The sequence below is a fragment of the Hevea brasiliensis genome, chromosome 9 (genome assembly GCF_030052815.1).
Source record: "Hevea brasiliensis isolate MT/VB/25A 57/8 chromosome 9, ASM3005281v1, whole genome shotgun sequence".
Lineage (NCBI taxonomy): Eukaryota > Viridiplantae > Streptophyta > Magnoliopsida > Malpighiales > Euphorbiaceae > Hevea > Hevea brasiliensis.
In genome coordinates, this window is record NC_079501.1 from 4,593,679 (window position 1) to 4,602,918 (window position 9,240).

Below are 9,240 nucleotides of genomic sequence, written 5' to 3' on the forward strand. Positions count from 1 at the left end.
AAGGTGAAAGACTTAGAAGCCACAAAACGAAGATTCTCTTATTGTTCCACGTGTCACAGTTTCACCATAAGATCTCAAATCGTGGTCTCACAACTCCAATGTGGCAATCGTCTCAAAATATCCTCTGCAACAAATCCCGAACAGCCCAACACGTGTCCCGGAGATGGACCCACAACGTGGATAATCACCACCACATCATACCTAAAAACTCCCACATGAAAAAAATCAAAAACAGTGGCCCATAATGAGCCACGTCAGCGCCACCCATCAGAAGCCAATGGCGGCCAACCTTTTGATCGACCGCAGAGAGTAGAGAGAGAGAGAGAGAGAGAGAGAGAGTCCAACCCCCAAAAAAGTCTTCTCTCTCTGGAACTGAGAGGCAAAGATATTTTTAGCGGTTTTCGCGGTTGTAAGCCAAAGTTGGATTTCTATTTTGAGGCGTTTTTGCAGCTTCTCTCTCTTTATTTCTCACTCTAATTTCTGCGGACTTTTCAGATATTTATTTTTTATCCCTTTAAGGATGAGGTTAATTTCTCCTTTGACACACACATCTTCGCTGCTCACGCTCCTGCAACTGTTTAATTTACTTCCAGTTTGACAAAACTAGGGCTTTTTTTCCTAATTTCTTTTGATCTGTGTATTTTTTGTTTCTTTTTTTTTTTTCTTGGTTTCAATAATAGCGTGTTTGAGAATGGGTGAGGTGGTAGTGAGCAGTGGTGGTGGGATGGAGGTGGGGACAGAGGAGGATGCAGAGAAGAAGAAAAAGAAGAAACAAACAGAGAATAAGGATGGCTCATCGGAGGTGGTTCTGTGGGAGAAGTTTCTTCCTAGGATGGTGCTTAGAGTTCTATTGGTTGAGGCTGATGATTCTACGCGCCAGATTATTGCCGCACTTCTTCGGAAATGCAGTTACAGAGGTCAGTCCGTCATCTTTTAAGTTTTTTTTTTTTTTGAATTGATTTTTCATGATTCTGTAGGAAACTTTGTTTTGGCATGATTGTGCATTTTATGTTTTTGGTTTGGATTTTTAGTTCATTCGTGGCAACTTTTTTTTTTTAGTTAGTCTTTGATTTTATTTTTATTATGTTACAGAATTCAATTTTTTAAAAAGTTTTCATTTTTATTTACATTTGTATATTGTCAGGGTTTGTGCTTAAAATTTTTTTCTATGGATATTTTGGTGGATGTTGAAAGTGTTGGACTGTTTGAATTAACGTTGATTATTGCCCTTCTACTCCGTTAATGTAAAATTTGCTCCAAATTTGTTGATGTAGGGTAGTTACTATCACTTTTCCTTCCTACAGTAGCATCTCTCTCTCTCTCTCTCTCTCTCTCTCTCTCTTGTTATGTTTAATAGTCGAAAACAATTCTATTATTCAATTAATACTGTTGTTTTTTGTTTGATGGGTAATTTTTATTGTTGCTGCTATTGCTGTGATTATGTGCTACGGAATTAAATTAACAGTTTTTTTCATGGCTGCTGTCCAGTTTTTGCTATGTTCAAATAAATTAATTCACTTTGAGGGACTATGTTGGTGTTTCTGTTATTCTTTTCCTCTTCTTTTAGGCCTAGAAAACGGATTTACAATAAATATTGCATCAAAGTTGAATATTTATGGAGGCATACGGGTCCATGTTAATTGAAACTATGAATTCAATGCCTAAAGGATGAAGCAGGGCAAATTATGGAAACAGAAATATTGCAGCTACATGAGTGTTAAACTGACAAAATGCAAATGGTGATAGTGGCATCATTAACTAGAGTAATTCTATAGCTGCATTAGTATTGTGATTATTATTGGTTAGGCAAGGCATTGTATATATACGTATCCTCGTATTATCATCTCTAGTTGTTCTGCTAATTATTGTGGTTGATCTCCTTCAGGTTTATCTTGGTTTTTCCACTTTTTGTTTCCTCCAAGGGTCACTGATGGAATTGGATTTGATTCTTTAATATACTTACTTTAAATCTAGGATTGGTAGTTGGTTGAACTATTCAGATTATGGATCTTGCTGTCTTGACTGCTATGTTCATGCTCTCCAAAGTGAATACAAATAATAGGGCTTATTTGTTGAAACAGTTAACCTGGTCAACAATATTTTTTCATTTGCTTGTAGTCTGGTAAGCCTAAAAACTAACCCAGCTAACTCTGAACATGCATGTGAAGCTGATAGACTCCATTTATGGTTATTACATTGAGCAAACAGGTAGAGGTTATGGAATTTTCTGTTTCTTTTAATCATGGTCTTGAACTGAACATATGCCTTATTTTTCTTATTATCTCCAAGCAGTTACTGCTGTTCCTGATGGACTAATGGCATGGGAGACCTTAAAGGGTGGACCCCATAACATTGATCTCATATTAACAGAAGTAGAGTTGCCATCAATATCAGGATATGCACTGCTTACATTGGTCATGGAGCATGACATTTGCAAAAACATTCCTGTCATAAGTATGTTATCTTGACCCAAATATTTTTGTTGTCTTTACAACCTTCATCCTTTGTTGAGCATGGAACTGAACATGTTTGCATTTGTCATTTACTCATGGCTACACAGTGATGTCGTCACATGATTCAATTAGCATGGTTTTGAAGTGCATGTTAAAAGGTGCGGCTGACTTTCTCATTAAGCCTGTCAGGAGAAATGAGCTGAAAAACCTGTGGCAGCATGTTTGGAGAAGGCAAAATGTAATTTCACCTTCCAGTTCATCTTTTGCATTAGTTGGTTTGGTCCGTTGTTGGTTCATGTTGTACTAATAAAGTGGAATATATTTTTTAAATTCTTGACAGCTAACAGCTGGACATATTCCTCAAAATTCACCTGATGCACAGCATAAAGTTGAAACTGCCTCTGAAAACAATTCGACAAGTGATCGCTCAAGTGATTGTGCAACTTCTTCACATAAAAGAAAGGAATGCACTGAGAAAGGGTGTGATGCCCAAGTAAGTATTAGTTACCTTATAGTTAGTCTTGAAAGGGTATAAAATCTCTATGTAGAAAGCCTTCCTTGCCAGCAGTTGGTTTACCTAATCAAATTTTCAAATGGCTGCCTCAGACTTAACCTGTTATGAATCAATCTGTTTTCTTCTTTGTTTTCTCCCTCTTCTTTTTGGCTTATTGATCACATAATCTACATGAAAAAGGAAATGGGTTATACATGTATCTGGGATTCATGAGAACATGCATTTGTGAAGCCACTTGTTGTGTGAGGGAAATTTGTCTTTCCAGATTAGGCTGGCTTAATAAGTTCCATATATAGACTGCATGTTTTGCCACCTCTTGTGTGACCCTGTACTTTGAAGCTGAGAGTGCTCACATGCAAAATATGCAGGGTCTTTCACTGCTTAAGCATAGAAGTGATTCAAATCTGAGCAATAAGCAGAAGGAGAAGTACGAAGAGTGTGTCATATTGGACCAAAGGGAAGTCATCCCTGAGAGTAAAACTGGAGGTATGTCATCTCTGCGTTCCTTTAAAATTTCTTAGATTAAATGGAAAGTGTGTGCTCTTTTTTCATGATCACTTAACAATAGACAATTCAAATGGCATTTTTGCAGATTGGTCAACTCAATTGAGCCTAATGAGTGTATCATGCAATGAAGCTTACAATCCAACTGCTCAGAAACTGGGAGAACATGCTGCTTGTGCTAAGACAACAATTCAAGATGAAAGTGTGAGACCAGAAAATGATACGGGAAATGCTAATACTTCTCAGGGCCACAATGATGAACTTGTCGAATCTTCTACTGGAGCTATTGATTTGATTGGTTCATTTGATAATGGCCCAAAATGCATATATGGGCATACGACTAAAATTGGCGGCACAAACAAGTTTGAGTTCACTTCACAGCTGGAACTTTCTCTAAGAAGATTTTTTCCCAACAGCTCAAAGAATCAAGGGGTTGAGGAAAAGCATTTGCTGAACCATTCTAATGCTTCGGCTTTTTCATGGTAAGTTTGCTGGATTAGCATAACTCCACATCTAAACTTAAGATATTTCTCTCTAAACTTCAGAAGCAAGAAGCTTGTCTGTCTTCTTTTAATTTTCCCTTTTTTATTTTTTATTTTAATCTTTCTACTTCTATTTTTGGGATTGCCTTTCTCCTTTTTTGCTTGCATGTAAATTTTGCTTTTATTAGACACCTATTCAAGATATTTTGCTATCATATAATATTAACTCTTGTTTATATTTTCTCATAAGAATAAGAAATTAGGCATGTGAGTGTATTGTTGAAGGAAACAGTAATGGTGTTGGGGTGGTGGATTTGATGAGGGCTGGGGTTTTGGTAGAGGTGGTGACACGGATTATCAAAGGGCTGCTCTCCACATAAATCCAAAGGAATTGCACAACTGTCTCACAGACCTAATGATTTGTGATCTGGAGCAATTCCTGTGCATTCTGTGCGCACTTTTGACAGCCCCTGACTGAAAAAATGAGAACTGGATTTTGAGTTTCTTTATTGTGGATGGAAATTTTTTTATATTTGTGATTTACCTTCTTCCACTATATTCATTTTTAAATACAAGTCAGACATACGTAATTAACACTATGGTAAAATGTTTATCTGAATTCCTGAACAGTTTGTAGGGTCTCTCTACAGGTATAATAGTAAGACATTGCAACCTCTTTTTCCAACATCAACGGGTAATTGTACAGAGCTCAAAGAAGATGCCAGTAAGTCTCCAGATCTGTCATCCAATCGACATTCTCAAAATGTTAGTGGTTTTTCTCAAAAGCATGGTGCCAATCTGAATGACAGTCAAGAAATTAAGACCACTCTGGTCATTGGTCAGTCTGGGCAAGCTGAACTAGCATACTCAATTCCTCAACAGCTGATCCCTATCCGAGGGGTAAGGCGTGACAATCTCTGTACTGGATATGGCCACGTTATTCCTCCTGTATACCATAGACAAAGTGGTATATCCCCAGCTTGGAGTCCCAAACTGGCCAGCCAAAGAGAACAGTCTCCATTTAGTACCTCAATTCATTCAAATCCTGAAATTCATGACTCTGAACAGAATCATAGACAATCTGATGAGACTACCATCAATTCCGTGGACCAAAATACACATCAGCAGAATAATATGGAACCTGTTGAGGAACTGAGACATGGTTCTCCGGCTGCTGGTCAGAGTACTAGTAGTAGCATGTGTAATAGCATTGCAGATCACAATAACAGCAGTGCGTATGGAAGCCTTTGCAGTAGAAATGATGGAAATGCTATTTTGGTGGTAGGATCTGAGAAGGCTAGGGTTCCAGAGAGCTTGAATGATGGAGGTCTCTTTCTTCATGACAGATTCAGAGGGATGGATTCTCATCGTGCCAGCCAAAGAGAAGCAGCTCTGACAAAGTTCCGACTGAAGCGGAAAGATCGATGCTATGAGAAAAAGGTAAAAAAATCATTAGCGTTACATGTTACATATGCAAATGGATGTACAGCCTTAAATACAACTATGCATTACATGCAGATGTTCATGTTTCACAAGCCTCTAAATGTGGGTGAGGTGATTCAATAAGCATCTGCTTCTGCAGCCATATGATATTTATGTTATAGTTTATCATGAAGTCATTCATAACTATCATCCTTTCAGCAATTATTGTTCTTTTGCCCAGATTGCATCACTATTAGGAATTTAAATTAGTTTGGGAAGATTATTTTAGACTGAAAACCGCAGATCTATTGAATCTGTACACTATGGCCTATTATTCAGGTTCTTAGGATGAAATTCACCTGTCTGTTATCCGTGGTAAGAGTCTATTTTGGAATTATACTCAACTCAACTAAGCCTTTATCCCAAAAATTTGGGGTCGGTTATATGGATTCGCTTTCTCCACTCTAAACGATTTTGGGTTAAATCCTCAAAAATGTGTAATGCTTCTAGGTTATGTTGTACTACTCTCCTCCAAGTCAATTTAGGTCTACCCCTTTTTTTCTTTCTATCCTCTAACTTAATGTGCTTTACTTGTCTAACTGGAGCCTCCGTATGTCTACGCTTCACATGACCAAACCACCTCAATCTTTCTTCTCTCAACTTATCTTCAATTGGCACCACTCCTATCTTTTTTATAATACTCTCATTACGGACTTTATCTAATCTAGTATGGCCACTCATCCACCTTAATTCTCTCATCTCTGCAACTCTTATCTTAGACGCATACGACTCTTTCAGTGCCTAACACTCACTACCATATAACATAGCCGGTCGTATGGCTGTCCGGTAAAATTTTCCTTTCAACTTATTGGAAATCTTACAATCACATAAAACTCCCTTGGCACGTCTCCACTTCAACCATCCGGCTTTAATCCTATGACTAACATCCTTCTCACATCCCCCATCTACTTTAAGGACTGAGCCTAGATATTTAAAATGATTACTTTGGGACAGTACAACTCCATTCAAACTAACTCCTTTCCTATCACCAGTTTGGCCTTCATTGAATTTGCAATGCATGTATTCTGTCTTCTTTCTACTTAACTTAGAACCTTTTGACTCTAGAGTACTTATCTAAAGTTCTAGCTTTCTATTGATTCCTTCTCGTGTCTCATCTATCAGAACAATATCATTCGCAAACATCATGCACCAAGGAATACTCTCTTGTATATGTTTCGTCAATTCATCAAAAATTAATGTAAAAAGGTAAGGGCTTATGGCTGATCCTTGATGTAATTCAATTGAGATCGGAAAATCTTTTGTGTCTCCTCCCACTGTGCGCACAATAGTAGTTGCTCCTTCATACATATCTTTCAACACTTGTATGTACCTAATAGATACTCTCTTTTGTTCTAACACATTCAACATGACATCTCTTGGAACGCTATCATAAGCCTTTTCCAAATCAATAAAAACCATTTGTAGATCTTTCTTCACATCTCTATATTTCTCCATCAAGCTTCTAATGAGAAAGATCTCTTCCACAGTTGAACGACCGGACATGAAACCAAATTGATTGAGAGAGATAGAAGTATCACGACGTAGTCGATGCTTCACAACTCTCTCCCACAACTTCATAGTATGGCTCATGAGTTTAATTCCTCTATAATTTGAGCAACTCTGTATGTCTCCTTTATTTTTAAAAATAGGTACTAAAATACTCTTCCTTCATTCATCAGGCATTTTCTTTGAGTATTAAATAATTTAGTTAACCATGCTACTCCTATATCTCCCAAATACTTCCATACTTCAATTGGTATTTCATCGGGTCCACAGGCTTTATTCACTTTCGTTCTCTTAAGTGTTTCCTTTCCTTTTAAAGATCTAATCCTTTTAGTATAATTCACATTCTTTTCTATTGTTCTATAATCTATATTCACGCTATTACCATTTTGACTATTATTAAAGAGATCATTAAAATAATTTTTCCATCTTTCTTTAATGTCCTCAACCTTTCACCAACACTTTTCCTTCTTTATCCTTAATGCACCTAACTTGATTGAGATCTTGACATTTCCTTTCTCTCCTCCTTGCTAATCTATAAATATCTTTTTCCCTTTCTTTAGTTCCATGTTTCTCATATAACTTTTCAAAGGTCCGTGCTCTTACTTGACTAACTACCTTTTTTGCCTCTTTCTTTGCTATCTTGTACTGTTCATATGCCTCATTATTATCACATTTAGGTAATTTCTTATACCATTTCCTTTTTCTCTTCACTACCTTTTGTACTTTCTCATTCCACCACCATCTCTCTTTTGAGGGTGATCCATGTCCTTTAGACTCTCCAAGTACTTTTCTAGTTACTTCTCTAATCTTTGATGTCATCTGTATCCACATATCATTTGCCTCTATTTTCAGTTTCCATACTTCGGACTTGAGAAGCTCATTTTTGAACTTCACTTGCTTTACTCCTTTGAACTCCAACCACTTTATTCAATCGACACTATTTCTTCTGACCTTATTTGAATTATTCCTAAACTTGATAAAAAAGACTTTCTTAAGTATGTTAGGAAGAAAATATTAAAAATACTTAAAAATTAAATATTATGTGTTTTAGTCAGAATACTAAAACAATAAAATAATTTTTTCTTAATTGTTCCTTTTGCTACATTTAAAATGGTTTTTTTTTTTTTTTTCTGAAAATTGCTTTTTGACCCCAAAATTCAATGCCAAATGGGGCGTGAGAATAGCAAAATCACACTGCAACCCCGGGACAAAAGCGTCTTCAATTGTCTGATGGGGATAATTTTTACGCAGGTTCGATACCAAAGCCGGAAAAGACTAGCAGAGCAGCGGCCTCGAGTAAAAGGGCAGTTTGTTCGTCAAGTGCAAAATGATACCCCAATGGCTGATGATAATAATTGACAATGAAATTCATCATTGCTTAGAAATGTGCGGTCACTATCAGTTGCCTGAAGTGCCAAATACTTTTGTGTTGGTTGTTGGTACTAGCTATGGGCTATAAGGTGTAATTTTTGGGCCTACCAAAGAAGGTAGTCTTGTAATTATTTAGCGAGGTTGTTGGAGTCATCTACTATCATGTTTAATCTGTTTGCTTTGTTCAGTGGATCTATAGATGACTGACTTTGTTGGTGATATTTGATAATTTGCATTAATAGTTTTCAGTTGCCTTGATGTCTTCATTTAGCTTTGACCAGTTCTGTATAGGATTCAACTGCTTTTTTATTTCTTTTTTTCAACACTGAACATTTCAAAGGAAAAGAGCATTAGAAGTGAGTAGAATTCATGATTAGCTACGTTAAAGCAGGAACTAGACTTCCGGTTTTCACTTTGCAAATATCATTATATTGTGCTGGCTTAGAGCTTCGTCTCTTGGCCTTCGTAAATGGTATTTGTGCTCATTGTTGAAATCAAGTGCGGGAGTAAAATTCTACGGCCAAGTTTTTAGGGGCAACTTGTTTTCAACTATTTGTAGCTCTCTCCAGCTCAAAGGCCTCTCCTCATTATCTCTCATCAGACTTGAGATATTTTTGCTTCTTATACCTTTAAACTGTAAGAAGATTAATCAGATATTTTTATATTTAATAAGATATTAAAAAGAATTAAAATTTAACTCAATTAAATCTTTATTTTAAAATTTTAAAATTAATTATATGATTTTTTTTTCACGATTTCAAATTAAAAAAATTAAAAAAAATTAAATTAAAAAAAAATCAGCACATTTTAGAGAGAATAGAATTCTAGTCGACTCCATGGTTTTCCACTGCTTAATCTTAAAATAATGTGGTGATCAAAGGAACAAATTAATACTAAATGCATGGAAGCATGGGGTGTAGGGCATGGG

The 9,240-nt window shown here is 36.4% G+C and overlaps 1 protein-coding gene across 4 annotated transcripts; it reads left to right on the top strand.

The window, feature by feature from the left end:
- The first annotated feature begins 317 nt into the window (after nt 1-317).
- On the top strand, nt 318-8,578 carry LOC110672683 (two-component response regulator-like APRR5). Of its 4 annotated transcripts, XM_021835526.2 has the most exons (9): nt 320-525; nt 681-917; nt 2,293-2,454; nt 2,561-2,691; nt 2,794-2,946; nt 3,336-3,453; nt 3,560-3,953; nt 4,604-5,393; nt 8,193-8,578. In XM_021835526.2, exons 2-9 carry the CDS (start codon nt 692-694, stop codon nt 8,298-8,300), a joined length of 2,082 nt encoding a protein of 693 aa, XP_021691218.2. In that variant the 5' UTR covers nt 320-525; nt 681-691; the 3' UTR covers nt 8,301-8,578. The 4 variants fall into 4 exon arrangements, with proteins under 4 accessions (XP_058008489.1, XP_058008490.1, XP_021691218.2 ...); XM_058152506.1 differs by lacking the exon at nt 8,193-8,578 and having other exon boundaries at nt 318-525; nt 4,604-5,582; XM_058152508.1 differs by having other exon boundaries at nt 320-917.
- The last annotated feature ends 662 nt before the right edge of the window (nt 8,579-9,240 follow it).

Bases quoted from the DNA above. Each gene is read 5' to 3' on its own strand.
- LOC110672683 (XM_058152507.1), top strand. From the start codon at position 692: ATGGGTGAGGTGGTAGTGAGCAGTGGTGGTGGGATGGAGGTGGGGACA. The intron at 2,455-2,560 runs GTATGTTATCTT...ATGGCTACACAG, and splicing joins CAAAAACATTCCTGTCATAA to TGATGTCGTCACATGATTCA. The intron at 3,454-3,559 runs GTATGTCATCTC...GCATTTTTGCAG, and splicing joins CCCTGAGAGTAAAACTGGAG to ATTGGTCAACTCAATTGAGC.